Source organism: Pelodiscus sinensis, chromosome 26 (assembly GCF_052426305.1).
Source record: "Pelodiscus sinensis isolate ZL-2025 chromosome 26, ASM5242630v1, whole genome shotgun sequence".
In the NCBI taxonomy this organism is placed as follows: Eukaryota; Metazoa; Chordata; order Testudines; family Trionychidae; genus Pelodiscus; species Pelodiscus sinensis.
In genome coordinates, this window is record NC_143077.1 from 9,073,075 (window position 1) to 9,091,733 (window position 18,659).

The following is an 18,659-nucleotide window of genomic DNA, read 5'->3' on the forward strand; positions in this document are numbered from 1 at the left end:
GGCAGTGTGACGCCGGCAGCTAGGACGGCTCAGGGCTGAGAGCAGTCCACTGAGATCTAGACTGGGGACTCCCGAGCGCTTGGGAATTAGCCCTGCTTTGGGTTGTCTCAGCCAACACTGAGCTGCTGGAGCATTCAGCTGAGATTTCTGGCTCTTCCTCTTTTCCCCTGTGGCAAGCTGTGCCATGGGCCGGGCTGTCCATGGTCTCGTGACTCGCTGCTGGGGTTGCCAGGTGGTGCCAAGGCCACATTTGCACTCCAGCAGCACCAGGAGAGGTGCAGAGCCAACAAAGGGAGGGGTCTCTGCCCCAAGGCGCTTCCACAGAGCTGGGGGAGCACACAGCACCGCCGAGGCTGCGTGGCCCCACGTGAGAGGCAGGGGTGTTAGTGCTGCGGTGGAGGGCGGCCATAAGGTGGTTTGGGGGTGTCTGCAGGGAGCTTCCGTGCGGCATTGGAGAATGCGTGAAGGGGCTTGTGAAATGGTCGGTGAGGAAGGCAGGGTGGGGTGGGGGCGGCGTGGGTGAGGAAGGTGAACCGAGCCTGGTAGACCCTCCCCAAAGTCCAGGGAAGGAGTAGGATGCTCCTTGGACTGGATCTCCAGGCTGGGCTCTACAAGCTGCCCTGGATTAACCGTGCAAAGGACTCTCGGCAGGAGCGTGGCTGGCGTGGTCAGTGGGGGGTGGGCTGGGCTGTGCCCTGTGGCTCAGAGGGGAGCCGAGGCGGGTGCCCTGGTCTCTCTCCCTCCCACGTGCCGCCGGAGGCAGGGGCTGTGACTGGGTCGCCTTCCCCTTTCCTTGCCCCGGGACGGAGGGAAGCAGGCTGGTGTGATGCAGCCCCTGTCTCAGGACCAGCCTGGCGTCACCGCCGGGCCCCGCCCGGCCTGGGGCGGGTACGGGAATTAGCTTGGCGGGGTGGGGGGTGTGAAGCCTGGCTCTTCCCCTGCGCAAGCTGCTGATGCTGGTGCCACATGGGGCCGGGGGAGGACACGGGGACCCGAGCCTGGCGTGCTGCAGCCTGCTAGGGAATGAGTGATGTCCGCCCACGGGCCTGGGCCCAGGACTGGACCAATGGGGGATGCTGTGGTCTGGCAGCTCCCAGCGGGGCCCTGGAGAAATGCCGCCTCCTGCAGGGCCGAGCACCTTCATCCCCTCCCGTGGGGGCCCTGCTGGGGCAAAGCACTTAGCAGCCAGGCCCAGGGACTGCGCCCCTCCACTCTCAGGAGGATCCAAGACCCCTCTTTGACCCCCCTGGACCGCCCGGCCCTGTGGGGATCCCAGTGAGCCCCATGTTACCAGGCTGAGTCCCGGGGCCCTGTTCAGCTGCCCGCGTTCGTGCCCCCCACGGGGTGCGGCGTGAAGGCAGCAAAGAATATCGCTTAGCTGGGCACAGGCCCTGTGGCTCCATCTCTCTGGCTGGGGCCTTGCAGGGGACCCCGGCCAGCACTTGTCAGTTGCCTGGGGCAACGCATACGGGCCGGTGGGGTGTTCCGGGGAGAGCAAGGTGTCCCTGCGGTTGGCTGGTTGCTTCGACGGGGCCTCGTCAGCAGAGAGGCCCCCGGTGCTTGTGTGCCGTGGTGATCACAGGATTGTGAGCTTGGGGGGCACACCCTGCCTTTCCCCAGTGGCTTTGACAGCAGCGCTTTGCCTGCCCTGAGCATCCCTCCTGTGGCCCTCCTGGCACCCCAGAGATGTCAGGTGTGGCTGGGGGTGGGCGGGCATGTTAGCTGCGGGGTGGGGGTTCATCCCTCTGGAATTCCCTCCCTGCCCGCAGCACGGCACGCCTGCCCCCACCGCTGTCCTGGCAGACAAACAGCGTCGGGTTTCGGGGGCAGCTGCTGGGACAAGACAGCGACAGCTGGGGCTGGGCTGGGACAGGGCTGGGCTGCACCTCAGCCGGGTCAGCACAGGGGCTAACTCAGGCGCTGCCCCAGCCACGGAAGTTTGGTCCCTGCGTCATGGGCAGCGGGAAGGACCCTGGCCCGGCTGGTGACCTGGCCTAGATGGGCCCCGGTGGCTCGGGCTGGCGGGGTTGCTAATGGCCACCGGCAGTTTGGTTTTCTCTCACATGCCACTGACGTGGCAGCGTGGCCTGGCCTCGTGCCGCCCTGGCGCAGTGGGGCTGACGGTGAGGGGAGAGCATCCTGACTCCGTTCCCCTCTCCCCCTGCTACCTGAAGCACCACTTGGGCTTTCCTGGGAGGTTCCCATCCATACCCTGGCCCTGCCGAGCCCACTAATTCGGCCGCCCATGGCAGGTCAGATGCGGGTCCGAGAGGCCTGAAGGAGAAACTGTGTGCCGGGGGCCTGGGGTCTGCTGGGAGTCAGGGCCTGCCGGGGCACCCAGACTGGTCTTGGCATTGGGCAGAGTCACCCATCCCCCGGCTCTGCCTTGGGCACATCTGGGGACCCGGCACGGCGTTGCCATCTGTTCTGAGACATCATTCTGGGCTTGAAGCGTTTGCTCATCTGCCGGCTGTGGGCTGCCTCTCGGAGGGCCTTTGTCTGCCCGGCCTGGGTGTGGGTGCCAGGGCTGTGACCCCGGCGGGTATGTCACCCTGTGGCCCCTGGATGGCCACTCTCCTCTCCAGCTCCATGGGCAGCCAAACCTCCCCGGGGGCAGCAGAGAAGGGGCGCAGAGCGTGTGTGTGGAGACGGGACAGGTTCGGGAAGGGGCTTTCTCGGCTCATGTCATGTCCGCCCATGCCCCCGTGGGCTCCCTCCCCAACCTGCGTGACCTAGGCCAGCACTGGGGAGGCCGGGCCAGGGCTAGGTCCGAGGCAGGGAGAGTGGGGCTGGCTCTCCGGAGGCTGGGTCCCTGGGGGGTGGTGCTTAGGGAGGGCTTGGGGCCAGGGGCAGATGACCATTTTGCGGGGCCCCCCTTTGCCACGGAGCATGCGCGGGGCTTCTTGAAGCGCAGGGCCCGGGGCGGCTGCCCCACTCGCCCTGCCCCTGCTTGGGGTACTAGGACAGGTCAGGCTGGAGCTGCTGCGGGGCGGATGTAAACGCATGTGTCTAACCCGTTGGCGCTGGGGTCTGCACCTTGTGCAGCACCCACCGGAGTTACGACCTAAGAGCTCCCTGAGCCCTGCTGCGTGGGGCACCGTGAGCCCCAGGAAGGGGGGAGCCCGCTGTTCCCCTGGCTGCCTGCCCCACTGGGGCAGGGGTGCTGCTGAGCAGTGACTGGGTACACAGGGGCTGTGGGCCGCTGATTGCAGGGTTGCGCTGGGCAGAGTCCTGTGCGGACACACCCGGTGCGGTGGACTGAGGGCTGGGGAGGTTCTTACGCTGCTGCGGGATGGAGCCGGCCCAGCTCCAATTGTGGGGTTGCAGCTCTCCCTCTTCCATCTGTGTCCCCAGCCCTGGCCGTGCCCTGGGGTGGGGCTGGGCTCAGCTGCCTGGAGGCAGGGTGCAGCGTGTGCTGGGGGAGGTGCATGCCGGGGTAGGGGACACTGGGGGGGGGGGGGGGGTTAGTGATGGTTTTTCTGCATTCTCCCCTGGCACAGGCAAGTGGGAGCTGTGACCCGGGCTGTTGCTGGGAAGTGATGCCATCCTCTGCCGGTGACAAGGGGTGTCTTCTCTGGGACCCCGGGGACACCCGCCAGGCAGCCCCTGCACTAGTGCAAACCGCCCCTTGCCAGCCGCATGCTGGGCCTGTCTTAGAAACGCCCACCAGCCGCTTGCCGCTTTTGTGGCCAGCGTGCCGAGATGGAGGTGGCAAGGGGGCTGTCCTGGCCTGCCAACCCCGGGCCCTGCGGCTGGAGCCAGCCAGGGCCCGCCCTTGCACGTTTGTTTTTCTCTCCTGTCTGTTTATAGAGCTCATGCGCTGCCTGTCTCGGGCCCTGGCCAGCCCCTGTGCATTGCAGAGCGCTGTGCAAACATTACCCAGCCCTGGTTCTCTGGGCGCTTCTCGTCCCTCTGCTGGGGAGGGGCTGGCCCTGCAGCCGCGTCTCCCCTCCTGTGCAGCTTGGCTCGCGCTAGCTGCCCTAGGCCTGCCTGCACTTCAGCCTCCCCACTCCTCGGTGCAGGTGGCACATCCCAGCTGTGAGGTTTCCGTGCAGAGGCTGAGCTGAGAGTGTTGGCTGGGCCTCCTAATACTGCGTGTTTCGTGGGTGGGGAAACTGAGGCATGTAGCTGTGCAGAGTCTGGAAGAGAACTGGGGAGTCCTGCCTCCTTCCCCAGACATTAAACACCACTCTCCTCCCAGAGCTGGGAACAGAACCTGGCTCCTAGGCCCCGCTAGATAGTGCTGGATCAGACCGTTCTTTACAAACCTGTTTCACCAGGGTTTGTTCAGTCCAGAGTGCAAGGTCTGATTCCCCCCGAGAGACTATGCAGGGTTGGGGCACTTGGAGCTGAAGGGGCCTCACTTCCCCAGGCAAAGCACTGACTTCCCATGTGTGCGCCCCTGAGCTACGTGTGTCTGCACGGCCCGGGCTGCTCATAAGACCGGCCAGACTAGGTCAGACCAAAGGTCCATCTAGCCCAGTGTCCGGTCTGCCGACAGTGGCCAATCAAGTGATCCCTGTCCTGTCACCCATTCCCAGCCTCTGACAGACGGATGCTAGGGACCTACCCATCCTGACTAATAGCCATTGATGGACCTAACCTCCATGAATTTATCCAGTTCTTTTTTGAACCCTGATAAAGTCCTGGTCTTCACCACATCCTCTGGCAAGGAGTTCCACAGGTTGACTGCACGCTGCATGAAGAGAAACTTCCTTTTGTTTGTTTTAAACCTGCTTCCTATTAATTTCATTGGGTTCTTATGGGAACAACTAAATAACTTTTCCTTGTTCACTTTTTCCACACCAGTCATGATTGTATAGACCTCTGTCATGTCCCCCCCTTAGTCTCCTCTTTTCTAAGCTGAAAAGTCCCAGTTTTTTTAATCTCTCTTCACATGGGATCTGTTCCTAACCCCTAATTATTTCTGTTGCCCTTTTCTGAACCTTCTGAATCCCTGTAGCTCTGACAGGCATTGCCTGCCCGTATGTTTGGCCATCACTGCAGCGTCAGCCCTCCCCTGTCATGTGCTGCACATTCAGCGGCTTGTGGGTCACAGGCACCAGGATCCTGCTGGGGTCTCCTGCCCAGTGCTACCACTCCCGTGGGCTGATGGAGGAGACTGAGGCTGGGACGTCAGCCGGGTCAGTTTCTCTGCCCCAAACGGAACAGGGCTCCATCTCCGAGCTCCGGATGCGACAGCTGAATGACACCCCAGTGGGCTCCCGCAGCCAGCCCCTGTCACGCTCCCTGGGGCTCACAGCCTTTCCCTGGGGCGGGCCCCGGGTGCGGATAGTCTTGGGCTATGGGCAGGGCTGCTCTCCGGCCTTTGAACCCCTCAGTGCCTGGTTTCCACAGGCCGGGGCCTCTTCCCATCCGGGGCCCGCTCAGCGGTGTTCATGGGATCCCAGCCTGGACCTGCTGTGTTCAGGGGCTGGGTCTCCATGGGTGAGCTTGGAAAACAGAGCCATGGCTGACTGGGCAACTCACAAGCCAAGGAAAGACTCTCCCCAGGCAGGAGCCCTAGAGTAGACAGGGCTCTGGAAGGCCTTCCCGCCCGGGACACTGGTGGCAAGGTGTGGCTGGAGGCGGGGGTCTTGGTCATGCTCCGTAGTAAGGGCACATTTATAAAGGGTTAACAGATGCTCATCAGTTGTCGTTGGCTTGCTTCTAACTGGCCCTTCCTACCGCGAGGCTCTGAACTGTTCCCACGCTGGGGCCTGTAGCGAGCTCCCAACATCCGTCCGTGGCTCGCTCATCCACACTGGAGCCCTGGGGGGAGGGACCGCAGCATCTCTGTGAGCGTGCGTCTAAGGCACAGCCGCACCGAACGTCCAGCGTGCCCACCCGGCCTTGCACACGTGCCCCTCCCGCTGGGCCTGGTGGCGAGGGGATCGGCGCAGGGGGCCAGTGTCGGGCTCGGTGCTGGCTGGGCCTTGGACGCAGGCGAGCGAGGTCAGGAAAAGAGGAAATGCGCCAAGGATGAGAGTGGACTGTCCCAGAGCGACCTTCACTGGGCGTCTCTCCTGCCCCGCCCTGGCTGCTGCTGCTGCTGCGCTTCCCCGGCCGCTCTCTGCGATTAGTCCAGGTGATTATTCAGAGCTTTGCAGGCAGCTAGGCCAGGGAATTGGCTGCTCGGACGCTGTCTCCCTTAGCCAGGCCGGCAGGTTCTTTGCTTTCAGCCTCGGTATGTGAACGTGAGTCCCAGGGCCCCGCACCAGGCCTGCGTCTGAGGGGGGCGTTTTCTATCCACAGTGTTAGGAAGGCAAACTCCCATGAACGTAGGACAGACATGCGCCTCCGCCCCTCCTCTTGCCCCACTGAGCAGACGTCCTTCCCGAGACGTCTCCAAGCCCTCTGGGTTACGGTTTCCACCCTCTCAGCTATCGCTCCCAGCCTCGGCCTTGCTCCTGGGGCTGGCAGACAGGCCTGAGGTGGTGCCTGGCCGGTGTTGCCCTGCCAGCATGGTCTGGCTTTTCTCTTCACAAGGCCTGCGCGCTGCTCCATAAACAGGCAGGGGCGGCAAAGCGCTCGCCTTGGCGGAGCAGGGGCCCGGAAATGAAACGTGGTGCAGTAAATCTCACGCACTGGGAGAGTTGGCTGGTGTCCCACCGCGGGCACCGCCATCCCAGCTCCTCTACCCCGCCAGAGCCGTGCAGGGCGCCCAGGCAGGGCCCTTGCGGTTAGAGCACTGGGAACCTGCCACATGTAACCCTAAGCACTAGAGAGCTGGGATGACCCAGCCCTGTGGCTCTGAGCAATGGCTGGAGAACACTGCGGCCGGAGGGGATGGAGGGAGTTACCAGCCCCCTGGGAGCGGGGCCTGGGGGGGTTCCCTACAGACCGTGGTGGCTGGTGTCCCCGTTGGGAGCTACTGGCCCTAGATGTTGGCCCTTGTTTCTGTGCCTGCAGGCGAGCGGAGCGCCCCGGGAGTCCGGCTCCGAGGAGGGATGCTGAGCTCTGTGAGTCTCGGAGCCGAGCCACCCGCCTCCCGCTGCCTGTGCGGCAGCTTTGCTGGGAGCCCGGAGCCGTGATGCCAGCGCCGACACCCCTGCCTTGTAAACAAAACACCCCTTTGATCTGGCGTGTCGCACGCCCACTCCCCAGCAGACTCGACGGGAGGGGCGGGAGCGGCGCGTGTGAGCTATGCCTCGCAGAGGCAGCGTGACGGAGTTTCCAGTGCCGCAGCCGGGAGAGCTGGGCCTGGAGCCGGGCCCTGCCAATGGGGAAATGGCAGGGCGTTGTCTCGGAGACGCTGTAGGGCGGGGACTCCCCGTGTGGAGAGGGTGTGGTGGGGGCAATGCCAGAGAACCAGAGCCAGTCGGGGTTAGGGCCAGCTCCCTACCTCCCCTCTCCCACCTCGGCTGGTGCCCCTCAGTCTCAGCCCCCAGCCGCTGCTGTCCCAGCTCTGGGCTCACACAGCCCTGGCAATGCCCCTCTACCTGGCACGCCACAGCCATCCACACTCCGCCGCTCGCTGGCTTTTTGCTCGTGGGGAAAGCCCTTTGTGAGCCGCTTCCTTCCCTGTGCTAGTGGAGCCAGTGCCCCTCCGGCGTGGCACGTCCGTCCGTCCGTCTGTCCCCTCCTCACGAGGGGGCGGCCAGTGCTGCCGCCTCAGGTGAGCTTTGTACAGAGCAGCTCTGAGGTGAGAACCCCCTTCGCGACGGGAGGGCCACGGAGCAGGGACGAGCCCACCTCGCCACGGAGCAGAGCTCTAGACACCAGCAGGCCGGGGCAAGGGGAGGCGTTGCCTCTTCTCTTGGCGTGGACTGGGTTAGCGCTTGGTTCATGAGGCTGGGGGGCCAAGGGACCAGCTGCAGTCAGCCCCTTTCTCTGGAGCGTGCTGGGGCCGTTCCGCCTCAGGAGCTCTGGGAGGGCAGTGCCGCGATGCTCTCCCTTGCCTGGGCCATGGCTGTCCCCCCAGGGACCGATTTTTCCCCACTGTGCCACAGGCCCCCTGTCTCCCAATCTGCTGTGAGACCCTCCCCCAAAAAACTGCTCAGCGGCTGCCTTTCCTGGGCCTGCGCTGATGGGGCCTTGGTGCAGCCCTGGCCATGTGGCTGCCATTCTTACCACCGTGACACATGGAGAGTAGGGATGTAATAGTGGAGTTGATTAACTGATTAGCCAATAAGCAAAAGCTTATCAGTTAATGCTATAAACCACACGCGTTCCCCCTCTCCCCCCCACACACACCCCGCCAGCATATTTTTTAGCAGGCTAGCCAGCAGCCCGGCTCGGTTCTGGCTTGCACCCCTGCATTTAAAGTGTATTAGGAGTTAGGCGCGCAGGCAGCCCTGCTCAGTTCTGGCTTGCACTGAGTCTGAAAGCTCAGTTCCCCCCTACCCCGCCCCGACGGAGGCTGCTTCCACCCCGTGCTGCTGCCTCTGTATCAGAGGCAGCAGCGCAAGGTGACAGGCAGACAGTCCATGAGGAGAGCTGGTTTTTAAACCGGCTCCCCTTGTGGACCAGCGCCTGCCTGGCACCCCCTGCTGCTACCTCTGATACAGAGGCAGCAGTGGGCTCTTCGGGAGTGGGGCCAGAGCGCACTGGCTGCCGGCCCCACCCTTGGGGACTATAGAATAGTCGAGTAAGGGTATGTCTACACTACCCCCCTCGTTCCACGAGGCGTACAGATAGTTCGGATTAGAAGCGGCACGGGGTTCGCACTAGCCGGATTTTAAAAATGGCGGCGCCGGCTTTATGCTAATGAAGCCCGGGAAATTCAAATCCCGGGCTTCATTAGCAAGTTCGGTATGCATACATTACCCCCCTAGTTCGAACTAGGGGGGTAGTGTAGACATACCCTAAGTGATAAGAATTCATGAGATCAGTCAACTATTCAATTAATTTAACATCCCTAGTGGAGAGCGTCCGCGTAGTCCAGCCTGCCTGCCCCAGGGCCCTGTGGCTGGAGGCGCTTTCCCCATTGGCCATGCGGCCTAATGAACTGCCGGTGAGTCCATGGTTTGGGCCTGTCCGTGGAGGTGGATGTTGGCTTAGTTGTCCGTGTCCCTCTGGCATGTCTGTCCATCCGTCCATCCGACTCAGCTCTTTAGCAGTGCTCGGGGGCACGGCTCTGCCCTCCTGGGGTGTGCTCCAGTCTCCGGCCCATTCCCCACTGCCCTGCTCCCTGGGGCTGCCCCTGCTGGCCTCAGAGCCCAGGATGAACAAGGGGGGTTCTCAGGCGGCTCCATCCTACATGCACTCGCCCACTCCCCTCTGTGGGGCTGAAGCCAGGCTCGGCCATGCCCCTTGCCTGCCCGTGGGGGTGGAGGTAATGGAAGGACCCTGCTGTTGCACCAGGGAAGCATCTGCTTTGCTGCCCATCCCCATTGACCCCGCCCAAAGGCGCCCCCTTGTGGCTGCCCTGTAGTGACACTATTGCTGCGAGACCTGCTCTGCTCCCATCCCCTTTGGTGCTGTTAATCCCTGCCTGGCACCTGCAGTGGAGAGGGGCAGCCCCAGTGCCAGGACTGGAATAGACCCATCCCAGGGGACGCGCTCTCCAAACCCGCATGCAGGCCTCTGCTGCAGCCGGAGGGGGCCGACTCCTCGCGCGTCTCCGGGGATGTGGGCAGGCAGGGACCTGGGCTCCTCCAGGGAAGGGGGCAGCAAACCACTCGTGGCACCTTAACTCCAGGCGACCTTCGGGTACCAGGCTCCTGAATGCACCTCGGTGCCCCTCACTCCTGCCCTGCAGCCCCCTGGCAGCCTGTATCTGAACCGGCGCTGAGCCTGCCCCCCGGCCCAGACAGCTTTATGCTGGGAGTTGCGGGTTGCTTTCCCACGTGCAGCATGGGCAGCCGCAGGTCCTGGTCCCTGCCACCTCCCAGCAACCCTGCAGCGTGTGTGTGTGTGTGTGTGTGTGTGTGTGTGTGTGTGTGTGTGTGTGTGTGTGTGTGTGTGAGAGAGAGCATGCATGTGTTTGTGTGTGGTTGTGAGAGAGCATTTGTGTGTGTGTGAGAGAGCATGCGTGTGTTTGTGTGTGAGACAGCATGCGTGTGTTTGTGTGTGTGAGAGCATGCATGTGTGTGTGAGAGCGTGTGTGTGAGAGAGAAAGCATGCATGTGTTTGTGTGTGTGTGTGAGAGCATTCGTGTTTGTGTGTGAGAGAGAGCGAGCATGCATGTGTTTGTGTGTGTGTGTGAGAGCATGCGTGTGTTTGTGTGTGTGTGTGAGAGCATGCGTGTGTGTGTGTGAGAGCGTGTGTGTGTGTGTGTGTGAGAGAGCATGCGTGTGTTTGTGTGTGTGAGAGAGAGAGAGCGTGCGTGTGTGTGTGTGTGTGTGAGAGAGAGAGAGAGAGAGAGAGAGAGAGAGAGAGAATTGTCTCCCTGTTTCATCTCTCTCCGGCTGGGTTGGGAGGGGCCTGCGTGTTCCTCCCACCAGGCCCAGCCTGTCGCTTCCTGTGGGAGCGGGAGGTGCTGGGTGGCCCCGCTGGCTGGGGCTGCTGGAGATGCGTCGGCCTCACATGGACATTCTTGCAGCATTAGTCAATTGTTGTGCGCCGCGCACTTGCCGCAGGCCCCGTCTCCGCGGCTGGGGCAGGAGCGATGACGCAGAGGGAGCTGGGACATCACCAGCCTGGGCTGGCAAAGGCAGCTCCCACGCTGGCGCTGGGAAGGGATGGGGGCGTGGCCCCCTCCCGCCAGGAGGGCCCTGCCCGTCCAGCCCTGGGCCCTGCCCTTCCTACCGCGGGAACCTTTCGCTGTCTGGGGACGGGCTTGGCTCGGAGCAGAGGATCCCAGACCCTCGGCCCCCACCTGGGAGCAGGCCAGGCAGCTGCTGCCACAGGAAACAGGGTGGCTTTATGCCCCGGTGGCTAGTGCCTGCCAGTACCAGGCCCTTGCCTGTGGGCGCTCTGTGCATTGTGCCAGCTGGCTGGAGGGACGTACTGTGCCTGGCAACGGGGGGCTGCGGGGTGTGTGGGCCACTGACCGTTGTGGGGTGCTGCCGTCTCTATGGGGGGGGACATCGGTGTTGGCGGGAGAATCTGGGCCCAGCAATGTCCTGTCCCTCCCCCTACCCCCCCATCCCCTGCCTGGCTACTTGCACTGCCCCTGCTCCCATAGGGGGTTGCCCGGGGCTTTGTCTCCCATGGTCTGTGGTTCTGCTCCCGGCAGTCTATGGTGCTGAGCACATCCCAGTGCCGGGGGCCAGGCCAGGAGGGGCGCAAGCTGCCATGGGCCGGCTGGGTCCCCACAGAGGCCTTGCTCTGGCCAGCTCCCGTCAGGGCACGGGGCTGTTTTCTCCTGCAATCAGCCTTGGCCCAGCCACCCTCCCCTGCCCCTGGAGCCGTTCCCGAGCCCCCTGCCAGGTCCGAGAGAGCAAACATGGGGGGGCGTGTGGGAGAGACATGGGAGTCCCGAGGGGCTGCGGGGCAGGGGGGCGCCAGGCTGAGTCCAGCAGTGTTGGGTGTCACTTCCTGTCCTTGGTTCCTGTTTTGAGGCTAAAATAGTCTGTGGCCGCTGGGGAGGGCAGTGCTGACCGGCTCTCCCCTGCTGCGGGGGCCAGTGCAGGTGGCCCCATGATGCCAGGAGGGCTCTGCCCTGGCTTTGCTGTGCCTGCCCCTCGGTGGCCTGCAGGGGTCACTGCTCCATGAGGCCCCGGTCCGGAGCTCTGAGGTGGGGGGCAGAGCAGGGTTCCCCCAAGTCCTGCCCCAGCCTGGCTGGGGACCTGCTGCGGGGACCGTGCACGGGGCCGTCCTGGCTTCTGGGTCAGGGAGTGACCTTGTTCTCTGCTTCTGTGTTTCAGATAAAGCCGCAACTCCTCCAGGGCAGAGCGGTGCCCCCCGGAGCCACCGGCCAGCGCCTGCCGCGATCCCCCCGCTGTCTGCAGGAGAAACGCTGCCCCTCAGGAGTGACTGGCCTGCCCCTCCCGCAGCAACCCCTATGGGAGAGAGCAGCCCCCCCCCGAGCGACCAGCTCTCCCCCCTTGCTGCGCCTATCCCTGTGGAAGTGACCCCTCTGGGAGAAGCCCGGCCCCCGCAGCAAGGCCAGCCAGCCTCTACTGCTGCGCCCCCACCTCCGGGACAAGCCCTGACCCCCCAGCGAGACCAGCCAGCCTCTGCTGCTGCCCCTCCGCCTCCAGGACAAGCCCTGCCCCCCCAGCGAGACCAGCCAGCCTCTGCTGCTGCCCCTCCGCCTCCAGGACAAGCCCTGACCCCCCAGCGAGACCAGCCAGCCTCTGCTGCTGCCCCTCCGCCTCCAGGACAAGCCCTGACCCCCCAGCGAGACCAGCCAGCCTCTGCTGCTGCCCCTCCGCCTCCAGGACAAGCCCTGCCCCCCCAGCGAGACCAGCCAGCCTCTGCTGCTGCCCCTCCGCCTCCAGGACAAGCCCTGACCCCCCAGCGAGACCAGCCAGCCTCTGCTGCTGCCCCTCCGCCTCCAGGACAAGCCCTGACCCCCCAGCGAGACCAGCCAGCCTCTGCTGCTGCCCCTCCGCCTCCAGGACAAGCCCTGACCCCCCAGCGAGACCAGCCAGCCTCTGCTGCTGCCCCTCCGCCTCCAGGACAAGCCCTGCCCCCCCAGCGAGACCAGCCAGCCTCTGCTGCTGCCCCTCCGCCTTCAGGACAAGCCCTGCCCCCCCAGCGAGACCAGCCAGCCTCTGCTGCTGCCCCCCCGCCTTCAGGACAAGCCCTGACCCCCCAGCGAGACCTGACTGCCCCTGCTGCTGCCCCCCCACCTGTAGAAGAAGCCCTGCCCCCCCAGCAAGACCAGCCAGCCCCAGCAGTTTCCCCTGCCCCGGTGGAAGGGACCCCTCCGGGAGCAAAGAGCTCTCCAGGAAATGTCCGGCTTTCCCCGGCTGCAGCTGCCCCCGCCGGAGAAGCGCTACCCACCAAGGGCGATGGGCCGCCCCCTGCCACCGCCTCTTCTCTGCCACCTGCCGCAGCGGCCACCAGCCCCAGGCCCAAGCAAGGTGTGTGCGCCACGGGCCCTGGGTGTCTCCCGTTCGGCCCCCGTAGCCCTGGTGAGCGAGCGGGGTGCCCACTCGGGCGGACAGGCCCGGAGCAGTGGGGCTGGAATAACCTGAGTGCCTGTGCCTGGCCCGCCGGCCTCCTGGGAGCTCCCCGTGGTGCGGCTCCTGGGAGCTGATGCATCGATCCCTGCAGCCAGCTCTGAGTGCTGACCCAGGCTCAGCATGCACCGGGGCGGGGGTGCAGCCCTAGAGCGCTCCCCTGCACAGGAGCAAGCGGGGGGGGGGGGGGGACAGTGCCAGGCGCTGCACAGAGCAGAGGCCTGCGCTCTCATGGCACGGTCTGGTTCCCTGGGGGGGCTCTTGGCTGGAGTGGCGGGTCCAGCGCTGGGACAGGCCTCAGGGATCGCACCTCGGAGCCTTCATCTCTGCCCAGCAGCTGTCCCCAGCTTCCCTGGCTGGCCGGGGCACGGCTACATCCCAGTGCTGAGCAGGTTTTCTTTCCTCTCCCCCCCAGGTGCCCAGAAAGCAGAAGCAAGGCGCAGGCAGGCGAAGGAGCGGCGGGAAGAGCGAGCCAAGTACCTGGGTGAGGAGGGGGCCAGAGCCCCAGGCCTGGCCCCTCCAGGGGGTGCTGGGAGAGGGCCGTGCGTGCAGGTGCCTGGGGCGGGGGGCACCGGGGGCTGGGGCTGGATTCGGTTCTCGAAGGGGCAAGCGGGACCCAGACGGGCCCAGTTGGAGAAGCTCTGTGGCTGGGCGGGGAACGCGATTAGCCAGGAGCGGCAGGATGGGTCCTCGCTGCGCCTGCCCCTCGGGGGGGGGGGGTCCAGGAGCCCCAAGCGAGCCCGGGCCTCGTGCTCTGGCAGCTCCCGGCAGGGCCCCCTCCGCGTCCCCACACAGCAGCCTCCTTGTCTCCCAACTATTTCCACCCTCATTCCCCCATTGTTTCCCTGAATGTGCTTTTCAGGCCTGCTGCTCCACTCCCTTTTGTCCTGGCCCCAGGCTCCTCCCCTCCGGGCCCGGCTGTTGCCACAGGCGCCTCTGCCCCAAATCCTCCCCCGGCACCTGGGGCTGAGTCGCCTGCTGCGGGCTTCGGCAGAGCCCAGCGCCTCCGTCCGCCTGACCCCAGCAGCTCCACGGCTCCACCCTGCCCAACTCGGGGCCTCTCCTGCACTCCTGGGGGGGTCTCAGCAAGGTGCCGTCCCAACCCGTCCTCCTCAGACCGTGCCCCCGTCACTGCGCCACCCGCTGCTGCCCGGGTCCGGCGGAAGGGAAGAGCCCATGGTGACCAGCAGGGCCGTGCTCGGGGCTGTGTCCCGGGCGTGGGAGCTGGGCCAGGCTGTATCTGCCTTGGGCAGAGATGGGGGCTCGCTCAGAGGGGGTCTCTAGCTTGCTTGGCACCGTCTGGCCCCAGGTGCACAGAGGCCCAGGATAGAAAGGGCCGTGGGGCTCGCTGCAGGTGCAAACGCAGCGGAGGGTGGGGTCTGTTTTCCGCACTGCTCACCAGGGTGAGCCCGGCCACCCGAGCCGGGGCCCCAGGCAGGAGCTAGGCCGAGCTTGCCCTGTGGCACTGGCCGGGCAGCTCGCTGGGGGCTGGGGGCTCCATCCTCTCACAGCCGGGCTCTCTCGGCAGCTGCCAAGCGAGCTCTGTGGCTGGAGAAGGAGGAGAAGGCCAAGGTGCTGCGGGAGAGGCAGCTGGAGGATCGCCGGAAGCGGCTGGAGGAGCAGAGGCTGAGGGCGGAGAAGCGCCGGGCCATCCTGGAGGAGCGCCAGAGGCAGAAGCTGGAGAAGAACAAGGTGAGTGCGGGGACGGGCAGGGCAGGGGCAGCTCTGGTTGGCGTAACACGCCCGTGGGTATGAGATCTCCAGGCACAAAATGGGATGGGAAAAGCAGCCCCCTGGCTCCTGCGACCCCCCCCCCCCCACTGTGTGCCCCAGCCCCCGCCTCTCCTGTGCACCTCACCCCCACTCCATGCCCCACCCCCTGTCTCCTAGTGCATCTGCACCCCCCCACTGCATGCCCCAGCCCCCGCCTCTCCTGTCTACCTGCCCGTGGGTATGAGATCTCTAGGCACAAAATGGGATGGGAAAAGCAGCCCCCTGGCTCCTGCGACCCCCCCCCCCCACTGCATGTCCCAGCCCCCGCCTCTCCTGTGCACCTGCACTCCCACTGCATCTCCCGCCCTGTCTCCCAGTGCACCTGCACCCCCTGCTGCATGCCCCAGCCCCTGCCTCTCCTGTGCCCTAGCCTCTCCTCCCCTGGATGCCCCCATCCCAATCCAGCCTCTTGCCTCCCTGTGCACCGGCAGCCCCCCAACATGCATGTGCTCCCCAGCTCCCCCTGCACCCACAGACCAATGTCCTGCACCTCCCACATGGCCTGGCAGCGTGGGGTGCAGCTGGCGACAGGTGCTTGTCCTGGCTCACTCCTTCCCAGGTACCACCCCCTTGCCCTGGTCCCTAATATTAACTCCCACGGGCTGGGCCCCGATGCTTGGATGCAGCTTGTGCAGCTGCAGGCTCCCCCCCCCCCCCCACAACCTGCTCCTCACCCAGCCCCTTGTCACGCAGGAGCGCTACGAAGCCGCCATCCAGCGGTCGGCCAAGAAGACCTGGTCCGAGATCCGGCAGCAGAGGTGGTCGTGGGCTGGCGCGCTCCACCAGGGCTCCCCTCGGCACAAGGATGGTGAGTGGGGGGCTCCCGTGCACACGTGGCTGGGCACAAGCTGCCTGGGCTCCCCGTGGGAGAAGATGGAAGTGGGATCCTTGGAAGTCTCCCCGGCCGAGCTCTCTGCAGCGACCCAGGCATTGCAGGTGGCTGTGCCCAGGCTCACGTGCCACCGGCTGGCCATGCTGGGAGGAGCGTGGGCGGGTTGCAGTGTCTAGGTAGGGGCAGGGGTGTCGGGATCCACAGGAACCTCCTTGTTCCTGACTAGCTGCCTTCTGCATAGCGGTGCCAGCACGGTACCCGGTGCCTGCCAGGGTCCCTCCTGGGGCAGCAGCTAGTGTGAAAAATCAGGGCAGGGGTGCGGGGTAGCAAGCGCCTGTCCAGGACAGACCCCAGATCGCGGGACTGTCCCTATAAATTCGGGGCACGCGGTCCCCCTACCCCCTCCCTCTGCTTAGGGGTGTTGCTCTCGGCGCGCTTGCCCTGTGTGTGGGCTCTCAGTGTCCTGCTGCCCTGTCCTGGGGGCCTCTCTGGCTGGTGGCGCCCGGTCACTCCCCGTCTCCAGGGCCCCACGGTTCCTAGGCAGCCTGACGCTGGCCGGTTGTTTGTGAATATGGACACGGCGTCACCCTCTCTCGGGGAACGTGGCACGAGTGAGCGTGTGTGGAAACGGCACAACCGTCTGCTGCTGTTACCCGCCCCTGGCCGGAGACACGGCGCGGTCCAGTAGGTGTCTGGTCTGCCTGGGGGATGCGTTCCCTGCAGCCAGCTCGGCACTGCGCAGAGCACCGTTCCTCGCGTTGGCGTCGCCGTCTGGGGAGCCCTTGGTGGTCCGGTGGAACAGGTCTCCGAGTCGTTTGTCCACTTTACCGCGGCATCCCCCCCCCGTTCCGGGCACTCAGCTGGCTCTGCCCAGGTCCCTACGGCTTCCTCCAACAGGCAGGTTGGAGCAGGGCTCGAAGTGGGACGCTCTGCCCAGGGTCAGCGCTCCGGGTCGGTGGGGCAGAGTGACTCCCTCTGGAGGCAGCACCCAAAGTCTCCCGCCTCTGTCACCAAAACGCAGCGTCGCTCCCATGTGCAGCTCCGTGGCGCGCCCCACGGCCCCCCCCGCTCTGCCATATGGGCGGGTGAAATAGTGAAGCGATGTGTCTGGGCCGCCGAGCGAAGGGGGCGGTTCTCCTTGCCGAGCTGGGGGCGCAGGTGCTCTGCAGACTCAAGTAAATGTCGCGGTTACCTGTGGGCCGTGTTTCTGGGGTTCTCTCTGCAGCCAGAGCAGCTGGCGACTCGCTCCAAGGGACACCGGTGGAGGGGCTGGAGAGGCAGCGGCGTGACGGGTGGGGGCTGCGTTGGCTGAGTTTGTGGGGCAACCTGGTGGGAATGGCTGAGTTTGGGTTGGTTCCTGCTGGGAGCCGTCGATGGAGCTGGGCTCAGAGGCAGGATCCCAACCTGGGAGAGCCGGGCCCAGCTCCAGCCCTGCCCCGAATTCTGACGGGGACTTGAGCAGCCAGAAGGAGGCACCTGGGTCTGTGACTCGCCGCCATCTGACGCCCCAGAGTGGATTCTTTGAGGGCTGTGCAGCTCGCAGTGGGGCAGTCCCCTGGGATCTCAGGCCCGTTCCACCCATCCGCAGCTGCGTTGCAGATTCTGACCCTCCTCCATTTGGCTCGCCTGGCACCTGGGCAGAGGGAGATGCCCAAACCTCCCCCAGCCCATGCACTGCCTGGGAGGGCAGCGTCCCGCGCAGAGCAAGCTGCAGTGAGTTAACGGGAGGGGCAGTTCCGTGCTGGGGCAGCCCCTCGGCTGTGCTGAGCCTGCCCGGCCTGTGCCTGAGGCAGGGGGCAGTCCGGTGCCAGCTCTCCCCCTGCCTGAGCAAGCAGCAGAGGCTGCAGAGACCCGCACCCGGGCTCAGAGAGGGCCGGGCAGGGCAGGATCGAGGGGCACTGGCGGAGGTGAGGGGTGGGTTTGGTGTGTATGATCTGGGGGAGCCTGTCTAATGCCTGCAGGCTCCTCCTTTCCCTGTAACTCCCCCATCCGGGCTCCTCTCCACCCAGACTGGTGCTCTCTCTGCGGGCGCCAGCTGGGGCTGGGACGGGACGGGCAGGCTGCCCGTTGGCCCCACGCTGGGGTCCTCAGCCAGCCGTCTCTGAGCCCACCCTGATGCCACCCTGCCCCCGGCAGGGCCAGACACAGACCTGGCTCCTCATGGGGCCCAGCTGCGTCGCCCCAGGGGAGCGTCGCCCCAGAGCACCCAGCCGGGCCTGGCGAACGCCATCCTGGCCTGCTGAGCAGGACAGCCCAACCGAGCCTCCTGCCCGGGAAGCCACGGGGCACGGCTGCTGTTCAGGGCTCCCTCCTGGGCAGAGGGCCCAGGACCCCAGTGGGTGCACCAGCTGCCAGTGGATCCCTGTGCCTCCTGCATGCTGGGCCCAGGGCTTTGTCTCTGCCGCCCCATCCCTCCTGCAGTCCTGTGCGGAGGCCCCAGGGCCCTCCGAAGGCAGCTCCGCCCTGGCACTCGACGCTGCATGCCTGCATGCGAAGGGCCCCCGGCTCCCAGCCGCCGTGACCTTAATGCCCTTGTGTCTTTTCCCTCCTTTAGGTGCGAGCCGGTGCTCAGTGTCCGCTGTTAACCTCCCCAAACACGTGGACTCTATAATCAACAAGCGGCTCTCCAAATCCTCCGCCACTCTCTGGAACTCTCCCAGTAGAAGTAAGACACCTTTGCCTTTCCCACCAGTGCATGGGGCCAGTGGGGAGAAGCAGCTGAGGGAGCTGACCCCAGATCCCGCCCCCCCCCCCTGCACTAGGGAGAGGCCCCCTTAAGTGCCAGGGAGAGCCCATCCCCCCAGTCCCTGCCCTCGCAATGTCCCGTCTGTGGAGAGGGAGAAGCCGTTTGCTGTTTTCTCTTGCAAGGAGCCCGTGGGCATCTCCTCGCTCGCTGGGCAGAGCACCCTGCCCTGGCCTTGCCTACCCCTCTTGCTCTGCAAGGAACCCTGGAGGTTCCAGGTGCACCTTCCCTAGCTTCAGGGGGCAGGCTGGGAACATGGGCCCAATGCCCCGGAGACGCCTCTGTGAGGGTATGT

The 18,659-nt window shown here is 65.3% G+C and overlaps 1 protein-coding gene across 8 annotated transcripts in view; it reads left to right on the forward strand.

Moving 5' to 3' along the window:
- The window catches only part of MAP7D1 (MAP7 domain containing 1), a 44,300-nt gene that overhangs the window by 9,676 nt on the left and 15,965 nt on the right, over positions 1-18,659 (forward strand). For 6 of the 8 annotated variants that reach the window (XM_075908862.2, XM_075908859.2, XM_075908861.2 and 3 more), the window contains exons 2-6: positions 11,754-12,917; positions 13,432-13,500; positions 14,545-14,708; positions 15,483-15,597; positions 18,176-18,286. In XM_075908862.2, the coding sequence (XP_075764977.2) occupies positions 11,754-12,917; positions 13,432-13,500; positions 14,545-14,708; positions 15,483-15,597; positions 18,176-18,286 (1,623 nt within the window). The remainder of the gene's footprint in view (positions 1-11,753; positions 12,918-13,431; positions 13,501-14,544; positions 14,709-15,482; positions 15,598-18,175; positions 18,287-18,659) is intronic. The other 2 variants (XM_075908865.2, XM_075908866.2) reach the window with 1 other exon arrangement.